This window comes from Camelus dromedarius, chromosome 2 (assembly GCF_036321535.1).
Source record: "Camelus dromedarius isolate mCamDro1 chromosome 2, mCamDro1.pat, whole genome shotgun sequence".
Taxonomy (NCBI): domain Eukaryota; kingdom Metazoa; phylum Chordata; class Mammalia; order Artiodactyla; family Camelidae; genus Camelus; species Camelus dromedarius.
The window spans coordinates 50,410,785-50,436,013 of NC_087437.1; the positions used below are offsets into that span (position 1 = coordinate 50,410,785).

General features: G+C 32.6%; 1 protein-coding gene across 9 annotated transcripts in view; it reads left to right on the forward strand.

Annotated features, from left to right (window-relative positions):
- Positions 1-25,229, forward strand: part of ATP11B (ATPase phospholipid transporting 11B (putative)) — a 103,397-nt gene that overhangs the window by 66,028 nt on the left and 12,140 nt on the right. For 4 of the 9 annotated variants that reach the window (XM_031451908.2, XM_031451873.2, XM_031451920.2 and 1 more), the window contains 8 exons: positions 747-849; positions 4,332-4,477; positions 5,709-5,768; positions 7,489-7,616; positions 8,122-8,260; positions 14,409-14,474; positions 15,005-15,108; positions 16,384-16,549. In XM_031451908.2, the coding sequence (XP_031307768.2) occupies positions 747-849; positions 4,332-4,477; positions 5,709-5,768; positions 7,489-7,616; positions 8,122-8,260; positions 14,409-14,474; positions 15,005-15,108; positions 16,384-16,549 (912 nt within the window). Of the gene's footprint in view, positions 1-746; positions 850-4,331; positions 4,478-5,708; positions 5,769-7,488; positions 7,617-8,121; positions 8,261-10,983; positions 11,061-14,408; positions 14,475-15,004; positions 15,109-16,383; positions 16,550-18,910; positions 18,997-21,920; positions 22,047-25,229 lie in introns of those variants that run through there. The other 5 variants (XM_031451904.2, XM_031451884.2, XM_031451894.2 and 2 more) reach the window with 4 other exon arrangements.

A 25,229-nucleotide genomic window follows, 5' to 3' on the forward strand; every position in this document is an offset into this window, starting at 1 on the left:
AACTATGATTCAATTAGACGCCTATACAGATAACTTTATAACTGTATTCTACGCAAGGATGTCCTTTGAAATGCATGTTGGAACACTGATTGTTTCTCATATAGATCTAATAAATTATGCATTAGTTGTTTTTAGCTTCATGGAATTTTGTTACAATGTCTATATTTTAATTATTATAATCCATGTACCCCAATTTATAGAGACTAAAACTAGTGACCAAACAGAGCAAATGCCTAGGTTCTTTATAAAAGTACATTCAAGTATTCCAAAGAAACCTTTCTTTTGATTTTATTGAATTTAATCTTGATTGCTTTTTCAATTAAAAAAAATTTTATTATAAGGGAAAATAATTATCTTTCCTCTGTGTCAAATGAAAAGAATATTTTCTTGGGAAAGAAAAAATTTTGCCTGACAAAGTTCAATTAAGTATAATTATCTTTTTACAAACTTAATTATTATTAAGCTTTTTATAAATGGAACTGTATTTAAAAGATTCTTGCTTCTCATCATAAAATCCAAAAATAGTACTCTGTTTTGCTGTGTCATTTCTAAAAGACATTCCTAATACTTAATGGAGACACCCCTCAAAAAATGAACCCCAGTGCATATTATTATATAACAAAATTAATTTTTTTTATTTCTACTCTTCTTACAACAGAGTCATTTCAGATAACTGACATTTATTTCTTATATAAATATAAGAAAATTGAAATTTTATTGTAACTAATTAATTGTATGTCTTTCAGGTAATAAGACTGATAAAAATCTCACCTGAGAAACCTATAACACTGGCTGTTGGTGATGGTGCTAATGATGTAAGCATGATACAAGAAGCACATGTTGGCATAGGTGATTGATTTTTTTTCTGAACTTTTAAAGTTGGTATAATTATTTGGTGATTTTGAATTTTCCTTTTGTAGACTAAAGCACAATTATCAAATATACAAATGAAAACTAAGTGCAACAGAGTAATATATCTCATTGTATCCCCATCAGAAAACTATTATAATTAAGCTGAATATTTAGGGTATTTTAATTCCAAATTTTCAAGAAAATAAATACCACATTAGTAAATTTTATCTTTGGTAATTCTCCTTCCTAATGAAATGACGTTATTTTTACATGCCATTTTGTATATTCATGCTTTTTTAAAATCATTTTTAAACTCTGAGTTTGTGATTTACATAATTGCCCTTATGATTTTAAATTCCTGTTTTAGACATTGTTATTATTTATTTGTCAGTCTGAAGATTCTGAAACTTATTTGAAAGATGGTTTTAGAGACAGGAAATTACAACAAACTATAATATAAAAATTAAATTTTTTAATAATTTTCTAATTTAGTAACCTTTATTCTGATTTCTATACTATTTTTGCCTAAAGTTTTCATTGGATGCAGAATACTAATATGACTTTATTATATTTGAATTATCAGTCATTTCATATTTAAACCATATTCTGACCTTTCTGCCCCACTAATTTTATTATACAAATACAGAAGCAAAAGAGAAAAGTATGAGATTTTGTTGAAGGATAAAATTTCAGAATTAGAAAAGAAAATAGTCCTCACCCTGGAATTGCTTTTATCCTGTGATAGGTGGTTATCAGGTCTAATATTTCTAGTGTATCTCTCAAATTAGCTTCTTCCTCTTTGGGATAATTAACTCTTCATTTTGAAAACTGCATTATCTTTCCACTATGTATACTGTTGTTTTCCCTTAGATCTTCATAACAATTTGATAACTTCCGTATACCATTTGTTAGACCACAGAAATCTACAGTATTTATAACTGTTTGATTCTAATATGGTAACAGCCAGACTAGTGAATAGAATCGATTCAAACATCTGGAAATTTAGATATAACAAAGGAGATGTTTCAAATAAATAGGGAAACAAATTATTTGATTTAAAAAATACTGATATAACTAGTTAATTATTTGGAAAAGAAAGAAGTGAGTTCTTTTAGATTGCTTATAGCAAAACCAATTCCAGATGGATTAAAGATTTAAATAATTTTTAGCAATAATAAAAGGTGATAGGAAATTTTAATAAATAATCCTGTTATTTGAGATGTGGAAGGATCCTTTAAGTACAAAACCAGACAAAACAAGGAACTAAAAAGGAAAAGATCAGTATGTGTGGCAGAAGTAAACACTCCACATAAACAAATTGTGAAGACAAACCAGGAAAGAATATTTGCAAAATAGATGACAAAGTCTTAATATTCCTTAATATGTGAGGTCTTATCAAATTCAGAAGAATAAGAAAAACACCCAAGTAGAGATATGTTGAATGATGTGAACCATCAATTGTCACAAAAAGGAAAAATCTAAAGTGAATACTAAATGCATGAAAAAAGTGTTCAGTCTCACTAGTAATCAAAAGAATGTAAGTTAAAATTGCCTGTGAGATTGGTAAAAATTACAAAGATTGATAAAGCCTGGAATTTGCAAAAGTATAGATTAGCAAGTGCTCGTGTATGTTGTTAGTGGGAATGTAAATTGGTACACCCTGTGTTATTATGTATAACATTTTTAGGTGTATACCTATTGATCTAGCAATTATGCATCTAAGAATTTCTTTTAAGAAGATAAATGATTATGATATAAACAATGTCAATAATGTAGTGACAAAAGCAGATTACAGAACAAATAATCCCACGTTTATGCACTTGTTTGTATATGTATTAGATATACACACATGAAATATGCAGAAGAAAAAATTCTAAAAGGATGTAGATCAGAAATAGTGATTTTTCTCTAGGAGTTGTGACTATAGGTGGTTGTCTTTACATTTTGGAACATTTTGATCTTTTTACGACAAAAATTAAAATTTTTAATTTTGAAAAAATGATTTTATCAAAGCTTCTTCTACATTGAATAACCAAACGTGGTAGTAATTCTTTTGAAACCTAAAGGATTATTGTAACCTAAAAAAAAGTATGCATGTTTATCAGATAAAATTATGTGCTGATCTGAAATATTGTACATTTTTCTTTTTAAAAAGGTACACTTTGACTTATGCATAAAAGTTTTAAAAGTTAAGCATGTAATTATTAGAGAAATGCAAATCAAAACTGTAGTGAGGTACCACCTCACACTGGTCAGAATGGCCATCATTAAAAAGTCTACAAATAACAAATAGAGAGGTGGAGAAAAGGGAACTCTCCCCTACACTGTTGATGAGAATGTAATTTGGTGCAGCCACTTTGGAGAACAGTATCCTTAAAAAATTAAAAATAGACCTACCATATGATGCAGCAATTCCACTCCTGGCCATATATCCAGAGAAGACTGTAATTCAAAAAAGATACGTACACCCGAGTGTTCATAGCAGCACTATTTACAGTAGCCAAGATGTAGAAGCAACCTAAATGTCCATCAGCAAGTGAGTGGATAAAGAATATGTGGTACATATGCACAGTGGAATACTACTCAGCCATAAAAAGAATGAAATAATACCATTTGATGTGACATGGATGGATCGAGAGATTATCATACTAAGTAAGCCAGAAAGAAAAAGACAAATACCATATGATATCATATGTGGAATCTAAAATATGACACAAATGAACTTATTTATGAGACAAACTCACAGACTTGGAGAACAAAGTTATGGTTACCAAAGGGGAAAGGGGATGGGAGAGAGATAAATTCAGAGTTTGGGATTAGCAGATACAAACTACTCTATATAAAACAGATGAACAACAGGTTCTACTGTATCATACAGGGAACTATACTCAATACCCTGTAATAAAGCATAATGGAAAAGAATATGCATTTATATCTATAACTGAATCACTTTGCTGTACACCAGAAAGTAACACAATATTGTATATCAACTGTATTTCAATAAAAAAAATAAATTTAAAAAAACCCAAAAAACAGTTCAGCATGATCATTTTTGCTTGGTGCAAATTACTCAATTTGTGTATTTTTTATATTCATTGGAAATAGTGAAGTTAAAGCTGTTAAAAGTGTTCTCTTCATTAGAAATATATTAACTAGTACTTTGTGCTTGTTAATCTAAAAATAGTTGTTCTCCTTAGATCCTGAACTTTTAATTTTATTTTCATATTAATTGTATTTTATTTTATTCTAATACTTTGAAAATTGATGTTACATCCTTGGTATTTATTGTGGCTTTGTATTAGTTACATATTTGATTTAAGTAGAACAACTTTTTGGTGATCTGTCTGCTGTATTTTAGGACATAGTGATCCTAAGTTCAGGTTTAACTTCTGTAGATAATTAAGATATTTGCAGAGATATCATGAAAATTACACTTACCAGTTATGAATGAATTTGCCTTTTTGTCCCCTTTATTGCAGGAATCATGGGTAAAGAAGGAAGACAAGCTGCCAGGAACAGTGACTATGCAATAGCTAGATTTAAATTCCTCTCCAAATTGCTTTTTGTTCATGGTCATTTTTACTATATTAGAATAGCTACTCTTGTACAGTATTTTTTTTATAAGGTGAGTTTTATGGAGATATTTTAGAATCTATTACTGATACAGTATTTGAGGTTTGAACTTAAGGAATGCTATTACTGTATAAATTATTCTTAAAAATTATTTCTATAAATAAAAATAACAGTCTATGGATATACTTCTATTATTTTGTCATAAATCTAATGTGTACTCACAGAAAGCTAATCAGTGGTTGCCTGAGGACAAGGGTACAGGTGATAGAATTGACTGGAAAAGGATGTAAGAGAACTTTGCGTGACAGAGAAGTTCTCTAATTTGATTGCGGTGGTAGTTACATGGGTATATAAATTTGTCAGAACACATCAAAATTCACACTTAAAATTGGTATGTTTTATTCTATGCAAATTAGAACGCAGTTAATTTGATTTCTTCAGTGTTATTTTGTCCTGAGCCAGTAGTAAGTCTTAATTTTAACTCTAATATGATGATTTCAAGCAGATGTTAATCTTTTTGGGGCCATGAATTACCATTTGGTCATCTGATAGAAACGTATAAACTATTCAGTATAGGAATTTTAGATGCATAAAATAAAATCCATAGGTTTACAAGGAAACCAATTATGTTGAAATACTGTTCTCTCTTGACCCTTTGGGTCAAACTTAGGGTTCTGTGGAACCAATGTTAAAAAAGCCCCTGAGTACCAAGACATTAAATACATCACAGTGTTTGTCCTATATTGCATATATTCCTGTAATTAAATAATAGCTAAAACCCAATGAAAGGGCACAGGTAGATCGCATGATGCTAATAGACGCCAATGGCAGATTTTTTTCTAGCTGTTACCATAGCTTTTGCTGTGACATAAGTCTGTTAGAATGGAAGGATGGTTGATAGTCCCATTTGTTGTATTTTTACATTTTAAAGCAATTTTAGCCCTAAAAGTATAAGTAAACCTTACCTACTGTCCTAGATATGAAAAATACTGAAAAACAGTTGGCAGATTGTAAACTCAAAATTATGGTATTGCTTGGCAGTATTAGCAGTCAAGGGTATTTTCATGCTGACATTTGCAGTGCTGCTTAGACAACTTTTAGATTTTTCTTCAGTAAAATGGGAATCCTAATTTTCCATTGTATATGGACAAGTTCTTATGGGCAGATCTTCTACTTAACATGTCAGCTGAGATTGTTGGACTCTTTAATAGCCGGTTTTAGAAATTATTTCTCTTTTGACCTAAATATTTTAATTATTTCCATTCTTTTTTTTTTTTTTTCAGAATGTGTGCTTTATCACACCCCAATTTTTGTATCAGTTCTACTGTTTGTTTTCTCAACAGGTAGGTAAATAGAAGCTTTTCTTTTATCCTTTCAGAATAAAGTTTGTATGTTTAGTTTTTGATAGATACTTAAAGGGATTTTTTCCGTTTTTCCTAGTCCTACAGATAACTAAACAGAACTTTTCTAATTAGTATATTTAATTAGTATAATATTTATATTCATTCACTCTAATTTTCAGTTCAAAGTGCATCTTTTTTTGTTTGTTTTTTAAGATTACTTTTTTTTTTTTTTTTTTTTTGGTGGGGGTAGGTAATTAGGTTTATTTATTTATTCTTAGAGGAGGTACTAGGGATTGAACTCAAGATCCCATGCATGCTAAGCATGCACTCTGCCACTTGAGCTATACCCTCCCCTCCAAAGTGAATGTTAATACCAAAGTATATTTTAATTCTGGATGCTTTTTTTAAAAATGGATGTTAACTCGTAATAGTTTATGAATTTTTTGAACTCTTGAATGGTTTATGAATTCAACTCATATGATATGTAATATTTCTGTAAAAATCCATATGAAGCCAGGCCAGATAACTATTGGGGGATTACTTCATTATTTATTTTTTGACTCAAAATTTTTTTTAGATTTAGAAGGAACCTTAGTGATTGAGTCTAGGGGTGACCTATAGGTTTTATCTCAGAAGGTAACTAAATAAAATTGTTAGAGGCCCCAGGAGAGCTATATTGAAAAGAGTTCTTGAAGCTATAGGTTCAGAGGGAAAACTATGTGATAAGTTAGCAGTAGCTGTGATGCACACATGGTGGATCTTTTATTGTACATATGTCCCATAAAAAAAGGAGATTGAAATCCATGGAGATTAAGTAACTAGCCCAAGATCTCATAGCTAAGTTAGTAACTAAATCATCCTTGGACCTACTGCTTCTGAGTAACTGAGCACCATTTTCACATACCACATTCCACATATCTAATTGATCGAGACATTTGTGTTAATTTATTGAAATGACAAGAGCTTAATTATTTTAGGTTTTTTATGAGTTGTTTCTACCCATAATCACCATTTTCTCCTCTGTTTACAAACTTGTTACCCTAAATTTCTAATATTTGCTTGGACATTGATTGCCAGTAAAATGTTTGCTTACTTAGGTGAAAAAAAGAATGCTGTAAGAGTATGTGACAAGGAGACTTAACCTATTTTGATTAGGTTTTCAAGTTCATAGTATAGTTTGAGAGACAGTATCAAAATCAACAGAAACAATATATGAAGTGTAGGCCAAGTGCTAAGCCATTAGTACAAGCAGTAGCACGTATGACTGTTTAGAAAAGGAAGCTATCATCAAGAATTTGAGCCAATGATTTTAAGTTTCCTGGATCATGGATTAAAGGAAGTACAGCGGTTAGATGGGAAGACAAAGCCATGAAAGCAAAACTACGTGTATAGCATATCAAAGGGATAATAACAAGCCTAAGATGCATGTAGGAGAATTGTGTAGAATTGCATCACAGTGACATACAGATCCAATTCACTAGAATTCTAGAAACACTTGACATAACAAAATGTTTCAATTTCCACAAAGAATATAAATCTAGTAATATTATCTTTGTGTCTCTATAAGAAACAAATTGGAATTATTAAAATGGATTTTGTGTAAATTGAAAAAACTGTATTTTTATGTTTTTAATATGCTTCTTTATTATGATTAAATGCTTAAGTATAATAGTAATGTATAGTTTAAAGTCTCAAAGTTCCTACCAATTTCTCTTTCTAGACACTGTATGACAGCGTGTACCTGACTTTATATAATATTTGTTTTACATCCCTACCTATTCTGATATATAGTCTATTAGAACAACATATAGACCCTCATGTATTACAGAACAAGCCTACCCTCTATCGGTAAGTATTTTCCAGTATTAAATGTTTGTAACATTTCTGACTGCAGGTAGAATGTTACAATTGCCAATTTTTAAAAATACCTTAAAATTAAGCAAATATATTAGGCAGTGTCTTGGTAATTAAAGCTTTACTAAGGGAAGTTGTCAAATGGTTTATAATTGTTGACCATTAAAGAGAAAACGAACACTTTTTCCAGAATGTTTACAACAGAATATGATATAGATAAGTCAATTTTTCACAATTAAACTGAAGTATAATGTCTGTATCATATTTCTTCATCAAATGAGAAAACATTTAAGTGTATTATGAGAACTATAAGCTGTTACACAGATACCTGATATAAGCAGTGGTTTGTAAATTAGAATTTGTTTTGCAAAAATTTCTAAGCAATCTTAAATTTTAAAAATCCATCTTGTTTTTTAATTATCAAATTGTAATAATTATTTAGTAGGTAAATAATAAATATAAGTCCTAATGTGTTTCTCTTTCTCTTTTTAATTTGCAGAGACATTAGTAAAAACCGTCAACTAAGCATTAAAACATTTCTTTATTGGACCCTCTTGGGTTTCAGTCATGCCTTTATTTTCTTTTTTGGATCCTATTTTCTAATTGGGAAAGATACATCTCTGCTTGGAAATGGCCAGGTAAAATATATAGTGTTTTTTTTTTAATATTTGTTAATAATTTGATTTTGTTTGGTTTTTTCTTGTACCTTTCTGTCATAAAAAGTAAAATTCAATTTAAGTTATAAAATTGCAGATATTAAAATGCAAGTATAAAAAGGGTTTGAACTTTTTTCTTAATAAAATTTCATACAAATGAAAATTAAAACAAAAAGGCAATGCAATGTAATCTTAACATGAAACTCAAGTTACCTAAGCAGTTTTGCTGTTAAAAGATTAATTCACACAAGAGGATATGTTCATGCCCCTGCCTGCTGTTCACTTCAGGATTGTGTTTTAATAATAGCTACTGTTAATTTAGTGCTTACTGTTGTGCTAAGTGCTTTACATGGCCCATTTCCATTAACGCTCACTATACCATAATACTGTTGGAGAGAGATTATGACCCGGCCTTTTTAGATGAGAAACCAGGACTGAGTGGTTAGGTTTTTGCTTTTAATTGCGTGAATTATTTTTTGGGTATGCTTAGGAAATGTTGCCATAGTCTTCAGGGCATACCAGCAGTTCTGAAAATGTCAAGTTACTGTTTAGAATGGCCACTTTTCTGAAACGTGAAATTGGGAAAGAGTACCACACTGTACATTGTTTCTGTGTCGTGACTGGATTGCTCATGTTGAGAGACTCTTGGCAGAACTAGGCCTCTTTCTAGGCTTAGCTAGATGGGTTAGGAGGAAAGGGATTGACAGCAGTTGTTTGTGGTGGACTGGAAATGCTTGTCACCTTTAGTTTCCCTTTTCCATTGGCAGTACTTAAATATTCCATAATGTATTTGTAGACATAGAGATACAAGATATGAAGTTGGGAGAATATGAAGTTTTATCTATTCAACAAACATTTATTGAGGACCACCATTCCTGTGAACTATGCTAGGCTCTGAATATATGAGAATAACTAACACAGTCATGGAGCTTAGAGTCTTGTGACAGATACAGAAAATAAGCAAGTAAAATAATAACAAAACATTCAAATGCAGTGAAGGAAATTGGTTTCAATTGTAGAGAGGATTTAACCATGCATATCCATTTAGGATGTAAAACAGGAACATACATGTTACTACCATGTCACTTTTGAGGACATATTTAGCCTGGGTTGGCCAAATATTTGAATCTGGTTTGTGTAGCATGAAGGATACAGTGCTTCCCCAAGTAGTAACTACTTACTGAATTTTTTCTCTGTGCCAGGTATATTACATATATTAGCTTATTAACTCGTTATAACAATCTGGGTGAAGAAAGTATGTTACTTTTTACATATTAGAAAATTAACCTCAGAGAGGTTAAGGAATTTGCCTTAGGTAACACAGTAAGTAAATTACTAGAGTAGTATTTAAACTCAGATCTGTATGACTTCAAAGCCCATATGCCTACCCATGATCCTAAATTTCTTTGAAAAGCAAGTATTAGCAAAGTGTCCTTCCGTGCAGTATTGCCACCTGTACAAGGACTTTCAAATATATAGACATATGAGTGAGCGTGCCCATTTCCATCTGAGATAATTGGGCTGAAAACTGGACAAGAGCAAAGAAGGGGAAAGAGTTAAGAAAGGCGAAAGATGTCGTTAGATGAAAAGGAAGTCAAAGAGATCTTTTGTTTGTAGTTACTACTTTTTTTTTTTTCTGATTTTAAAGGTAACGTGCCCATGATAGTAAATTTGAAATACTATATAGGAAAAATATTTATGTAGTAAATGCTAGCCATATTACTTGTTATTACTGTCAAATCATTATATTGAAGATCCTGTCTGATCTGCTCCTCCCAGAAACTCTGCTTTTACTGACTCCCTTATTCATTCAGGTCTCTCTCAGAACATGCAGTGCTCCTTTCTAGTTCCAAGCCATTGCTCTTTCATCTCTAGAGTGCTCTTGCCTCTTTTTCCCAAAGTCTTTCTTATGACCATTTTTCAGGGTTGAGCCCACAGACCTTTTGCTCCAGATCCCTCTTAACATCTCCCTGTACTAAAAATCTTTTTAGACATCTAGTCCCTTTCCCATTGTTCAGACGTGAATAGGTTGAATGCTTTCTGTTTTCCAGTTATTATTCTTGTATGCCCAAGAAGTCCGCAAACAATTGAGGACCTAGAGTAGAAAACATTAGGGAGAGAGGTACTGGGAAGAAGAATGACTTAGAGGTAAAGGTGAAGTCAGTACAAACAAGTGGTACTGAGGGAAGAGCAGGAGAAAGAGTTGCAGTAGTCTGGGGTCCACACAGGGTAGGACAGTTCAGGAAAAATTAAGATTCTATCCCTGTCTTTTGTGTAAAGGCCTAGCAGTACCATGAATATTATAGCTACTAATTTTCAACAGAATTTTTAAAGTAGTCATTCATTCTTAATTTCTCTTTAACTTAGGAAAGAACTATTAATTCTTCGTATAATCCTCTCAGATCTTTTTAATAGTCTTCTTTTCCCATAGTAAAATATAAGAATCCAGAGAAAATTTCTCTGAGATTTGAAAAGACTGTAAGAATGTATATGACATGTCTGAGTACCTGTTTATGTGTGTGTGTCTATAAACTGCTTTCCTATGGGCAGATCTTTACCTTCAGAGCATCATTTAAAAAAAGCATTCCTTCACTGTCACTCCTTAACAAGTTGCTGGAGAACAAAATATATTAAGAGAACTGTGAACTAGTGACTAATTTTTAATTGTTTTTCCCTTTTCTTATGACAACCAAAAATGTCTTCAGACCCAGCCAGCTGTTCCCTGGGAGGCAAAATCCCCCCCTCCCCACCCAACTTCAGAACCACTGTTCTACACAGAGCAGTAAGTAGCCTAGAGCTCAGTGCTGTGCCAACTTTCCTTTGTCTGTACACAAGGTGAATTCATCCTTCTCATGGTTTAAATACTGCTTTTATGCTGAACTTCCAATTTTACATCTTTGGCAGTCTCTCCATGATTCAAGTAACTGCTTTCTCTACTTCTAGGTCTCATATGAATCCCAAGCTTAATATTGCTTAAAAAATACTTTTTTTGTGTCTTCTGCCAACCCATTTCCCTTCCAGTTCTTTCTGTATTAATAAATGGAACTACCTTTTACCCAACTACTCAAGCAGAAGTCTAGGAATCATCCTTGATTTCACTTCTCTCACAGCCTATGTGCAGTCACATTGATTTCAGTGTCGCTCATATCCCGAGCGTTTCTACTTCTTTCCTCCTCCACACCATGCAAATCATCACCATCTCTTTCTGGGACCATAGTAACTGCCTTCCTGCTTCTGTTTCTGTTCTTCCCTTTCCTGTTATCCATTGTCCACACAGCAGCCCAGGTGATCTTTTAAAATAAGATCTTGGACTACCTCTTGGACTGCATTTTCTACCACCCTCCCTTTTATTCACTCTACTCCAGCCACACTGGTTTTCTTGCTTCTTCAGTCCAATTTGTTTCTGGCTTATGACTTCTGCACTTGCTGTTTCTCTGCTTGAATGCTTTTTATTCACATGGTCATGTAATTGACTCCCTCATTCATTCAGGTCTGTTCAGATATCACTGACTTGAGTAGGCCTTTCTAGCCCACTCCAGTAAAATCCCATCTCCCTCACCTTCCATCGCTTCCTGACCCCTTACTCTACATTTATTTTTCTTCATAGCACTAATCTCTACCTGAAAGTATGTATTTTTAGATTTATTTATTTTCTGTCTCCTCTGCATGTAAGCTTACTGTGTGTCAGCTCAGGAACTTTACTTATCACTGCTTTATTCCCCAAGGCCTGGAATGGTGCTTGGCATAGACTCAGTGCTCAGTTACTATTATTGAGTATTACAAATGGATAATGATTGATCCTTTTTTAGTTTGGAATACACGCTTGGCTTTATTAAATAATTAGGTAACAAAATAAGTTAGAAGAAGTAATCCAGAAAATAGGCAGATTGTAATAGAAAGTGTTTTGAGCATCTGTCTCTTCTTAGCAGGGGCAGATCCAGGTTTAGTAGTCTGTCGACTAAAAAAACCGCCACAACCTTAAAGTTGAGAGTTATGTTTTATTTGATGGACAAAACTGAGGACTTAAGCCCAGAAGATAGCTGCTCAGATAGCTCTGAGGGACTGCTCTGAAGAGGTGAGGGAAGCCAGGTTATATAGGAGTTTTGCAGCAAAAACCAGGTAGTTGGAACATCAAAAGATTACTATTAATTAAAGAAAATCAGATATATCAAGTTAATGAATTTAGCATTTTTCTTTGTATGGGAAGGTGCAAGAGTCTGGGCAGATCATTCCTTTGATATGCACCTTAACTGTCTCGAGCCAGTATCCTGCTTTTCTCCGTCCTGGCTTCCCTCAGGCTAACAGTTGGGGGTGGCTGCAGTGGCTGCCCCACTGCATCCCAAACAAAGGATGGCCCCAAAATCCTTTGTTTACCCATATGGCAGGCAGTATTTTTCATCCACAAGTCTAAACCTTACACATTTTGGCAGGCCCTTTTTTAGGGCCATACAACTGTAAATACAAACTTAAGTATATGTGAAAGTGACTGTTAGTGACATAAATAGGTCCCACTTAACCTAAGCCAATGTAATGAGTCCAACTTGACTTCTGTTTAGCCAGATTCTCAAAATTCCCTCTGCCACTTACTTCATCACCAGCTAGCTCAAGAGGAAATCAGAATGGAAGGAGTCCTCACTGACTGATTACAATTGAAATACATTGCTAATTATACAAAGAAAAAAGGCGGGGGGTGCAATGTGAATGTGTTTTCTACAGCTCCCTCCAGGGCACTGAATGCAAGAAAGAGCCCTAAATTGTCCTCTGCGCCTAAGGAAGATACCATGTAACTAGCTCCAGTTTGCACCCAGTAAAACCAGATAACTGAGGGATAGACGTGTGTAGTTGTTCGCACTTCCAGGCAGTTTCCCTGACAGCATCAAATACCTGTCCCCATATCCCTGAAAGAAGAGACTGGCACTCTTAAGAGCTGAGTTGAGTGAGACCTCTGGTGGTTTTTCAGTATTTTCAGGTCATTTCTAGAGATGATAAAAGCAAGAAAAGTTAATACAACCTTTCTGTTCTCCTCATGACAAACTTCCCCAGATACTCTCAAATATATGAATATTAATTGATGTTTCATTGCTGATGATAGTAGCTATTATTTATTGATTGATAATTGTATACCAGGCACCTTTTCCTTTTTGCATACCCTGATTCTTATAGGTACCTATAAGATTTTTCCCCATTTTACAAACGAAAAAGGTGAGCTATCGAGAGGTTAAGTAATTTGTCAAGTAAATGCTAATTGTTAGAAATCTGTAATTAAAAAAGTCTTTAAAATTTTTTTTAAAACCGACGGTAAAGACTGTGACTACTTTGTAAAGTAAATGAACATACACTTCTGATTGTGCTCTTATTTGTGGAAATAAAATCCTGACATTTGGAGATACCGCACTTTTAGTAAACCTTAGTAAGTTTTGGCTGTAAAGCCCATGGGACTAGCATCTGACTGGCATTAACTTCATTTTTACATGGAATACTTGAGGATTAGTTCCACTGGCCATTATCTTTCCTTTCAGGTATTGATTTTGTATGTATCTCTTTTTATGTGCTTTGTCTTTGCTGTGTCTAGAAATACAGTGGCAATTGATCTGCTGTGATTTCTTTTTATATATATACATATATATATATCTTTTTATTAAAGTATAGTCAGTTTGCAATGTTGTGTCAATTTCTGGTGTACAGCACAATACTTCAGTCATATAAGAACATACATATATTCGTTTTCATATTCTTTTTAACCATAAGTTACTATGTGATTTCTGATTAGAAATGGTTTCAGAAAATAATTATGAATGATCAGGGTTTTGTTTATCATTTTTACTGTGTGACAGGAATAAAGCAGTTACTAACAATTTTAACATTCTAACTAAAAACCATGTTTGCCACACAATTCCAAACCTATCTTTGGGTTTCTAATCTGATAATATTATCCAAAGAATCATTTTACATAATAATGCTTTATGGTATTTCTTCTCATAATCCTTTAACTTTGCAGTCACAGATTTCAAATGTGACTGGTGTAAATGATGCAAGTCATTTTTAGTAAAAATAAAGTGACTTTTTGCCTCACATCTAATTTAGCATCATGTTAACACATAATACAATAATGGTTTATTCTTTGTTTTAGATGTTTGGAAACTGGACATTTGGCACCTTGGTCTTCACAGTCATGGTTATTACAGTCACAGTAAAGGTACGGTATGGAAATTAGAAGCATGGGATCATTTTGTATCTGTGTAATTGTTAATTTTCTTGATTTTTTTAGCCACAGATAGTTTTCCCTTTTCCTTTTTCAGTCATGAATAATCGCTATTTTAATAATTCATTTTAGTTTCTGTCAAAAAATCCTTTTTAAAATTCAGTATTTTGGAAAGAAGCCTTAGCTGATTTTTATGGTCAAATAAAGGTTAACCCAACAATACTCATCTCTGAAATTCTGCTTCTCTATATATAATGTAAGACAACACAAATTGGAGTTAGGCCATGGAGTTGAGAATAAAGTACTGATGAAATTTTAATGCTGCTTCCTCACAGAAGAAAATTAACCTAAACTTGAAATTGTTCAATTCCATTCTAGGATCCTTTCATTAATGTTTACCTTCTGAGGGACTTCGCCATAGGAACCTTAGTCCCTTATAATTAATACATTTTATTCTTGAGTTTTATCTGAGAAGTTAAAGATGTATTAATTTATATTCAGGATTTTTCAATTTATTGTTTTAGATGGCTTTGGAAACTCATTTTTGGACCTGGATCAATCATCTTGTTACCTGGGGATCTATTTTATTCTATTTTGTATTTTCTTTGTTTTATGGAGGGATTCTCTGGTGAGTGGCTAAATTATATTTTAATTATATTGATTCAACTCTAACAAATATTTATTGTGATAAATTATGAACAAATTCTGCTTAGAATAATTTTGAGACCCTATTGTGATAAAAAATATAGTTCTTTCAGTTGATCTTACTGATATGTAGGGAAAAAGAAACTAACAATTACTTAATACTTACTACATTCTAGGTGTTTTACCTAAGATATGACATTGATTCATCATCATAATCTTATTACCCCATTTTTTCTATTTGGAAACTGAATCCCAAGATCACAAAGGTTGAAAAGTAAGCAAAGCTGGGATTTACTCAGTAGCGTTCTTTACACTACCAATATTACCTTTAAATTATTATTAATGTATGTAATAAAATAAGTTGCACAGAACCATTAAATTTTCATGAATGCATTAACTCCTCTCTCAATTTAAGTAAATAGTATGCTGCATCTTCATTGGTAAAAATCAGATATTCAGCTACTCTGATAGATTAAAAATTAATACCTCTTCTAAGAGTCATTGGTACGTGATGGGCAGCTAAAGTCTCTCAGTTGAAGAATTTATATTACATTTACATGCTGTGCCTGTGATCCCTGTATAAGGCAAAAACTTAAAGGTAGGCAAAAACTTGGGTTGGCTAAACATTAATAACTTTCATTTAGGATCATATAAGGATACTCTTATGCATAGCATTTGTAATGTTTGTTTTTAATCCTCATCATTTCTTTATATATTTCCCTATATTCTTTTGAAGTGATATGTATAAAACCCCAAAAAGAGTATCCTGACAATACCTACTTGTATATAGAACTAATATTTTTCGTGAGTGCATTTATTTTAAAATATATTTGTAGAGAAGAACTTCTAAGACCTTTTCAGCCTAAAATTTGGGTAATCAAGCTTGTAGTTGCCTAGTAGAAAATATTTTGTTACATACTTTTTATTGCTTTTATTTTCGTCTCTTAAGTCTGTATTTTACATAATTCTTTTGATATTGTACCACTAAGAATGATCTAGTCAACTACTTGCCTTTTCCTAATTGTGAAAATTACAGTTTTCATTGAAACTAATTAAATTGGATTTTATTTTTTAACAATTAAATCTCGTCTTGTTTTGTTAGTTGATTAATTAAATTTCAGTGATTCCAAATTTTGTACATTTTCATGGTGTATTTTTAAAATTGTAACCTTCAGATATACTGGATTTACTTGATATCTTGACTTAAGAATCTGTCTTCAGTTTCTACTTTTATTAAGCCCATTTTCTTTCTTTGCAGGCCATTTTTGGGGTCCCAGAATATGTACTTTGTATTTATTCAGCTCCTGTCAAGTGGTTCAGCTTGGTTTGCCATAATTCTCATGGTTGTTACATGTCTATTTCTTGATATTATGAAGAAAGTATTTGACCAACAGGTCCATCCTACAAATATTGAAAAGGCACAGGTAACCTTTTTATATACAATAGCTTTTTAACTAGGAGTCTTTAATGATGAATAGCTGTCATTATAATTTGCTTATATCAGAAGATAGGAAATTATTCCTATATTAAGTATTTCCCCTACCCTTAAAAAAACAACAAACATACAAAAAGAAATATTAGAATTTGAGTAATACTTCTTCAGGTTATGTTATTTTCAACAAAAGTATGAAATAAGTTTTTTAACCTAATTAATTTTTACAGAATGGATTTTTAAAATATTCTCTCACTAAACACTTACTAATAAATATTAAAGTATAATAGGTATTATCAGTATGTTATGTAGTGTTTAGGAATATGATCTTTAGGGCCTGGTAGTTGTCAGTTAAAATTCACTTCTACTACTGGATAGCTCTGTGACTTTAAGTCTCCATTTCCTCATGAGTAAAATTTTGACAAAAATGTCTACTTCATTACCTTTGTAATGAGTATTGAATGAAATAATATTCAGACAGAGTAGATGCTCAAGAAATGGTAGCTGTTTCGTTGAATGTCTTTTTTGTATATTTGACTTGTACATAAACTAGAAATCTATCTTAATTTGTCCTATTAACAGTGCCATAGCATTGAATATATATCCTCAAAAATATATTCTAATCAACTTTTATTTCAGCCTTTATAAACAGAGTTTATTAATCATTTGGTTCTGCCTGGATTGTGTTTTTTTGTTTTATTTTATTTTTGCATGTTTGCTACACATCAAGCAAATTTTGTTTAAATTTTGGAAGTTTAGTTGCATGTTTATGCTACAAATAGAATAAATGCTCCCCAGGTATTTAGTAATTTGAGTTAGGCTTTCTAAATGGTGTATTGGTTTTAATTTCAGTTGATCATATCAACATTTCTTTAACATTTATTTGCTTTAATAACTCAGTCCTAGTCAGTATACATTTTAACACCGTAGAAACAGCATAGGCCTCTGAAGCCTGACAGACTTAATTCAAATACTGTTTTAACCATTTATAAAATGTATGTCCTTGATTAAGTCACTTCCCTAAACCTCAATTTCCACTTCTGTAAAATCAGAATAATAATTACTGCCTTACCTGATTGTTAGAAATAATGAATATAAAAACTCATCGTGGGTCGTGTGTAGTAAGTTCTCAGTAAGAACATAATTTTAAGGGCGATGAGCATGTTGTTCTGTGATACTGATCTCCACATGGGGTTGAAAAAATTTGCATAATCTTGATTACTCTGTCTGCCTATAGACAAGCTTTTCCACTCTGCAATATATTACTTAAATATATATCAGAAAGATTTGCCTATCTTTTTTCTTATCTTCAGAGATAAATATTTATGGTAAGAGAATGCCATTTTTAATACATCGTCTATTATACTTCTTCTAGACCATTATGGAGAACATATTTGTCTCGCCCTTTTGGCTATGTAAAGTTATATTTCACCAAAATATATTAATGACATCACTTTAAAAGCTTAATTCTTTATAAAAGTAAATAATCAGATTTGTTTGCATTTCCTTAGAAAGTCTTCTTTAGGCAGAGCATTTGCAAACTTAAGTATTTTCATAGAGATTTCTTAATGGTAATGAAAAAGTGATATTAGTTCTTATTACTGCTTTTATAGCCTCTTTTAAAGGATTACACAGGAAATATTGGATACCTTAAGGTGGTCCCTTAGATAAGAAAAAGTTAAAAGTACTTTATATATATTATGGTTCTTTTACCATTGGTTAAGTTGATAAAAAATGGAATTGATTAAAAATCAATCATTTTTCTGTGTGTGAAAGCCAGCATAAGCTCCCTTTCTGCCCCACTAAATTCCTTTTAAATTACTTTACTGGATGTTCTACTGTGGTCTAATCTAAAGAGGAAATCTCACTTCCACTCAGGGATCTTCTAGCCTGCTAGGGGTTTTTGATTTTGGTTTTGTTTTTGTTGAAACAGTGTATGGTCATTCAAATCCCATGTGTGACATTATTCCTTTACTTTAGTCACTAATCTTTACTATTTCAGCCTTGGACTGCCACCTCTGATTTCAAATGACAAAATTGTTAGAAAGTTGTCAGCTGTTTACTTCATTTTTTACCAAAAGTAGCAAGAAAAATCCTATTAAAAGAAGAGTTGTCAGGTCAGCATTTGTTTTGAGCTTTGTTTTTCTCCAGAATAACAATGTCGTATTAAGAGTAAATTCTTTTGATGGCAAAGCCAACAGCCCTACTAACGTCAGTCATGTATGTATATCATGTATATTTCCTACTCTTGTAGGAATAAATGTCTTTACAAAGCTTGTCCTGTGTCTGTCTCTTAAGTGATGAATACAGCTCACTGACTTGTATGTCCCATCCCTTTTCTGTCCACTTATAGATGTACTCCAACACAGTCGCTTTAAGTGATGAGTTCATCGCACTGCAGCCATTGTCGAGGGCAAGGAATCAGCTGAGCAAACTTAGGTAGAGTAGGAGGAGTAGAACCTCGTTAACTCTTCTGCATGCTGAAAGTCAATTAAAAAATATTCAAAAGATGGGCAGAGGCATGGATTAAGAGTGGTGCATTTTTGTTAGCATAGCTCTGTCTCTAATTTGATCTCTATCAATATATATGTTAAAAAAAATCCATTTCTTCTTTGAGAATAAAATTCAGATGAAAATTCAGCATAACAGGACAGAGATCTGTACCTTGTTATATATTTTACATCTTAACTACCTTTCCTAGCACAATTCTTATGCTTCTGCTTGTCATATTATTCATATTTAAGAATGCTCCTGCATGTTGAGTAATTTAAGCTACAAAATTCACCATAAAATTTAAAGTTTTAAGTTTCAGTTACTTGGAAGTGAGAGTTGCCCATTTCTTTTATCTTGCCTTAATCTGTGTTGTAAATACATGTGCATATTTGTCTTTGTACACTATAATGACTGCCGGAACATTTCATACCCTGCACTGTTTAGTGCATCTATAAATTGAACAAATATTTTGTATTTCTTGTATATAGCTTTATCTCCACATACAGATCCATTCTCTTTCCACAAAAAATAACCAGTAGTCTAGAGATGTCTTTTGATGGGAGAGAATGAAAGTTTAAATCCTAGAACTTTTCATATTAAAATACCGAAACTATATATTAACTTTAACTCCAGTCTGGTTTGAAGAGAAAAAGTATTACAACTTTTTTTTTTTTTTTTTTAGTTTTGGCACCCTTCAACTTCTCACCCTATCAGTATCTTGTGGATTCTTAATCATATATATTTTTTAAGTTCTTTTTTATTCTCAGAGTTTCTAATCTGCCTGTGTTCACTTGATCAAATGAATGGCTTTGACAAGCACTGCTTAAATAACCTCTTATGTAACCCTATGAGTTCATAATTTTGAGCTTTTCTAAAGTTTTACCAAACCTTTTAATTTTATTATTCCTATTAACATTGGGATTTTTGAAGTGCTTTGAATTACAAAGGTATAATAATTGTAGATGAATATACAAATAGGTGTTTGAGAGGTAGTCAACTATATTTTATGTTTAAAGCAAGATCTAAAATCAAAACAAACCTGGAACATTTGCCTTCACCTTTTGTTGAGCCAAATATGTATATCACATTTTATCTGTATGTGCCTTTCTGAAAACAATGGGTATCACATTTTCAAACATCTAATTATTTAAGGCAATAGGAGAGCTCGTTATTTAAAAGAACACTCTGGCTAGCACTTTTGTGAAGTGAAGATTACTTGCATTATGAATAAACTCAATTTTTTTTATTATATCGTAATTTCACATATAGTGGCTTAAATCAAGCACATTTTTTGAGCAGTAATAGACTAAAAAAGAATCAGGCAAGGAGTTCATAAATTAAGGAGATCTCACATTCTGTAATAATGTAATTAAGTAGTGAGTAAATATTTCATAGTATTCACCTGTGAAAGAGCACAATGAGAGCAGGATACATTAGTAACATAATCTTCACTGCAAGTCACTCCCCAGTCAGGTGGTGTAACAAAGGGAGAAGAGCCCTGTTGTGGAGACAGTGGGCATGGGCATGAATGTAGTGCTGTCCTTGGCACTGCTGCCTGTATGTCCTAACCAAATTAGTTCACGTCTTTGAACCTCCAGGTTCTTCACCTGTCAGATGATCATTTTACACACTGGGGTCTGTTTACTTACTGTCAGCATCAGAGAGAAACAGAAAGAAGAAATACTATGCTCAACCAAAGGCCAGGCAGAAATAACAGTGCCTAAGTGAGCAGTGAGTGACCACTGGGTGGGCATTTGTTCATAGCTGCGTGAAGAACGAGTGCCCACAAACATCCATCTGCTGATGCATCCTATGAATTTGGAGTACATCTTGTTTTTGAACTACATTGAACAGTATTCCTTGGTGTGATCCACAGTAGCTTGTTTAGTGCTGTGACAGAGAGGAAAACTGTGCATATGTCATATATCTTCAAGAACTTACAAATTGTTAATCAGGTTAGCACTTCTTAAGAACCCTTAACACAGTACTAATAACAGTTTTAAATAAAAGAAAACTCACTTTGAGTATTTTATACTCCTTTGTTATAGGCAAAACTATAATAATAAGTTATCTTTATGTAAATTTATTGTACTCTTGAAACCAAGAAATTTTCTGCTTTATTTTTCATGTATGTAAGAAATTTATCATAGCATTTATTTATAGAAATAATTATTGATCAGTCCTGCAGCTGAGAAAATGCATAGAAATGGGGGGGGGGGGAATTGCTTTCTGTTTATTGAGGACTTTTTTTTTTTTTTAATAATTTAAGAAAGGTTAAAATTACTTCAGCTGTGGGCACATACTCCTCAGAAGGTCTCTAATACTTACAGATATAGAAAAAGCAAAGAATAGAAATTTGTATAAATTAGTTAATACTCATTAAAAATATATATTTCAAATTAAGGATTAGAATAATTTGTTTAATTAGGCAAGTAAAGCCCCCTCCTTACCTATATGTCTAACATTTGTGAGGCTATGTGATTGACCCTTCTACTCTGCCGAAGACCAGTTTCAGTAGAGAAGCCTTCTGAGAAGGGAGCATGAGAAAAGCGAAATGAGATACACCTTTATGCTAAAAACCCTAATTCTTGGTGACAAGGAATTTGTTTAATAGAAGACACTGAGTTTTATTAACACAAACCTGGTTTTAACATAATGTTGTACACTGGAAAATCATGGCTTTATTTTGTGCGCTCCTTGAGAAGCTACTATTAGCTCTCTTTTGTGACAGTAAATGAATGTGGTGTTGTGTGAACATTCAGTTGTGCCTTATAGATTGTGGACCCCAACTTGCTGTTTTGATTGTTAACTTATATACAGTGAGAGTATTGTTCTGTAATATGAGACTTACTGCTTTTCTGTCCTTCCAGATGGAAGAAGATAAGGGTTCAGTCAGCTCAGCATATGAATTTGCTGAAAGCAAGCACAGAGGGGAGGACAGTAGGCACCTGCTAGCTGAGGCTTGCAGCCAGCAGGACAGTTCTTGCGTGCACTAGGTAGTACTGCGCTGGACCTTCCTGGGGACATATCCGCTAAGTTCTCAAACTTGGGGCATGCTATGGGAGAACTGGCCTGACATTGCCATTTTTACTTTACTAATTCCTTCACTGTTTCTCACATGTTGTTTTTGTTTACCTGTTTTCCCTTTTTGTGATCTTTACACTTTTTTATATGTCCATACCTGAATATTTCATTAGTCTTCCTTTGGAGTTAGAGTGTTAAATCTTACATCACCTCAGGTTCTAACCTAGTAAGGTATTCTCAAAACCTGTGGCCCTACATTCAAGAAATTATTCTTTTTCACTTTTCAAAATATGTTGTGCTATTTATTATTTCTGAAATCAGTTTTCCTACTTGATAGTTTTATATCATTTTATATATGTTAATATAGTTAGACAGTGAATTACTTATCTAAGTCTACCTCTTGAATTGAATGGTCAAATGTAGGGGTGCTTGGACCTGTTACTGAATAATTCCCTGTTGACTGATAATTCACTGAACTCTCAGTTCTTATTTTTCATAAACTTTCACAGTTACATCTTTGTAATGAGAAAGTATGAATTGATAAGGACTTGATTCACTCCCCTCTTGAGAATTAAACCCTAACAACCATTTCTAGACCTAGTTGGGATATACAAAATATTTTAATTGGTAGTGATTATGGAGGATAAAAATTCTTACCACTAATAGTTATATTTTTACTTGGACTATTTGCCATTTTGTGTATTATAATTACTGGTCAAGAAGGTGTTACTGTTTCATCTGGGGTAAACCCTCATAAATGGTGAAACTTTAAAACAAAACTACTTGAAGATTATAAATCCCTTAACTCTGCTATAAATCAGACAATGGAACAGATGCAATAGTTTGAAAAAATGTGAATTATTATGTGAATTAATACTATAGGAATCTAATTTAAAATATTGCCCAAAATGGAAAATGTTGAAAGTTAATCAGCATTACTACTAATTGAAAAGAAATTCAAAGGAATCTGAATTCTTACTTTGTTTTGAGTTACTTCATATGATTATCTTTACAATATATTTATCTTACATTTTGCTTTGATAAATATAGACAGATTTTTAGTTTTTGAAACATGCCCTTATTGGGCTGCAAGGAAAATTGAGCTGAAAAGCTCACTGGGTAAAGAGGGGTAGCTGGCCAGGATTTATATTATGTCCTGGTTAATCCACAAAGCAGATAATCCACTTGGGACCTGACTCTACTAATAATGTGAAATTATGTCCTTTGCAATAAAAATTCCCCAAAGGTTCAAGTGAATATTTCATAAAACAGGGATCTGGTGCTACTTTAATATGTTGATTAAAATGTATAGTACAGTTGAGAATTGGGTTCTTAGAATGTTCCTATTAAATAGTAGGGGCCTTGTTATGCTTACTTTTACAAAGGATTGGTAAGTGAATTTTCTTACCATCCTGTGACATATGGTCTTTCTATAAACAAGAAAGCAGAAGAACTCTCAAACTGAAAATATGATTTTAGTAGACTTGCTGGGGGATGTTACCCTGATCTGCAGTTTTTTTCCTGCTTATCACTGAATTTTAAGTGGTTCAGTGAAATATGTCTTGAATATTTCTCTTCTCATATATTTCTGCCTTTGGCATATAGTTTGAGATAAAAATCACTTTTTTAAAATGTGTTAAATAATATCTTCTATATTTTCTGTACTGAAGTGGCAGCAGTAGTTTCTCTAGTCAAAATTTGATCAGCCTTGCCAAAATCGGGGGACTATTACGCTGAGCCCTAGCTGTGGCCATGGGCTAGGCTCTTCTAGTCATCTCCCTCTACTGGCGCCTGCTTCTTTGGCCTCCATTGTTCAGTCATTTTTTTCCCTCTGGATTCCTAGCCCTGCTCTGGATGCCCTCTTTGCAGCTGTACTTAGCAACTGTAGTGATACCAACAGGATGCTAGGGCTACTGACCTTTCTCATTATGGATCAAGGTGCTTAGGCCCCAGACCTGAAATCTACCACCACCACCAACAAAAAACATTTGAAGCCATTTCAATCAACTATAGGTCACCTACCTCTCCTTGTGTGACAAAGATACTTACAGCTATTGCCTCATTTAACAAAGCATTGAACTACAAAAGGAACAGAAAACCTTAATGGCCTGTATTCAGTTATTTGCCACCAAAAGCTACACTTTTCTGAATGAATGAAATTCTATAAACAGATAGAATCAAACATTTAATAAATTGATAATAATAAGGCTGCCATTAGTGGCAGAATGCATATCTGGTAAGTATGACACTTTACAAAACTATGTTATTTTCAAATCCATGCTGACTTAAATGTTTTCATCTGGAGGTCAAAAGGAAGAAAATACTAGTATTGACTTTATTCCTAACAATTATCCTGTGACATGCTGTGAATGATCGATACTTAGAAAACTGATTTCTTAATATCAGCTGTGATTAGTTAATTAATTATTGCTAGTCTGATTTACCCTCTCAGTTAAAATTGGGGATTTTGTTTTTCACAGATACTCATACTCTCATTTACCTAAACTATAAGTTCCTAGTCATATGTTTTTATTTATGTAACCACATAAAAATAAAGGGGCTTCAGTCTTTTTGAAACAAAGAATAAGCCCAGTTTATTAAAATAAGCTTTAATATAATTCATATTATATGCTTATTTTCATACTTAAATTTAGGCAGCATGTACAGAAATCTTCTCTCTGGAAATCCCTAAAAGACAGTATAGAGGTATTTTATTTATTATGACTGTCTTTCAAAATTGCTTATTTTACTTGGGGAGAAGTAAAGAGGGAAGGGAGTCTAGGGCAGTAAATGTGAGTTTGAGGCATGTTTTGGAGAAACAGGCCTTGGGTAAGAGAAGCAGTTATTTAAATGCCATCACTAAACAGCTACCTCTTCCAGTTCTGAATAATGACATGAAGATATTGCTTGTTTTAGGGTTTTTGTTATTAACCAAATTTGAAAATCAGTAATATTTGATGACTATTGATCTCACATTAAAAAGAAAGATATTTCCTTAAACACAAACCTTTTTTTTCCCCTCATAATTATAGTTTAAGACTTATTTCCAAATATCTCTTTAAGGCTGAGCAAGGTGCTCACTTTGATTATCAAGTATATAAAACAGTTTTAAGTGCAAAAGAAAAATATGGTTTAAAATAGTTCGATAATTCTTA